Source organism: Protobothrops mucrosquamatus, unplaced genomic scaffold (assembly GCF_001527695.2).
Source record: "Protobothrops mucrosquamatus isolate PMUCROS unplaced genomic scaffold, P.Mucros_1.0 scaffold_101, whole genome shotgun sequence".
NCBI lineage: Eukaryota > Metazoa > Chordata > Lepidosauria > Squamata > Viperidae > Protobothrops > Protobothrops mucrosquamatus.
Genome location: NW_015386177.1, coordinates 103855 through 104458, shown reverse-complemented (window position 1 = coordinate 104458; position 604 = coordinate 103855). Strand labels below are relative to the sequence as shown.

Sequence of the window (604 nt, the reverse complement as noted above, 5' to 3'; positions counted from 1 at the left end):
TTAATCTGAGGGACATCTGACGGTTTTCCCGAATGCCACTGAATAAAGCCAATTTGTAGTTAATATCAATTTAGCAAAATATGGCCAGGCTTGTGTTATTCCACCTTTGCCTGCTTTTAAGCCCAGCTTCACCAAATCTAAAGCACACAACACATGCATATGATTAAACACATATTCTCCAGGAATATTTAAACAACCATCTACTGCAATCAAGACATATTGGTATGGAAAAAAATCAGGTCCAAATGACAGAGGACTTCCGAAAGCAGACTGCAAAACAACATTTTCCTAGGTTTTTCCAGCTGCAACATACATCTGCAACATTTTGTATTTAAAAAAAAATAAATCAAGGTGTGCTAGCCATTGTGTGATCAACCCCCACCCCTTTTTTTGCGTGTCAGGCACCTGTACTAAGTGGTAAAAGAAGTAACATCTGAATGGAAACTGCAGGGGCCGATTGTGCTCCTGTAACAGTTGGATGCAAATCGAAAAATGGATGTGCTGCCTCGATTTTTAAAACTTAAATTCACTAAGTTGGTAAAATGTTTCTCCTTTTCACACCGAGATGAAACCTTAATATATTAAACAATTAAAAAATACAACA

At 37.3% G+C, this 604-nt stretch overlaps 1 protein-coding gene across 1 annotated transcript in view; it reads right to left on the bottom strand.

Moving 5' to 3' along the window:
• The window catches only part of LOC107286965 (cyclin-dependent kinase inhibitor 1), a 9650-nt gene continuing 9046 nt past the window's right edge, over positions 1 to 604 (bottom strand). Inside the window, exon 3 of the mRNA XM_029284048.1 lies at positions 1 to 137. Coding sequence (XP_029139881.1) covers positions 1 to 137 — 137 coding nt within the window. The remainder of the gene's footprint in view (positions 138 to 604) is intronic.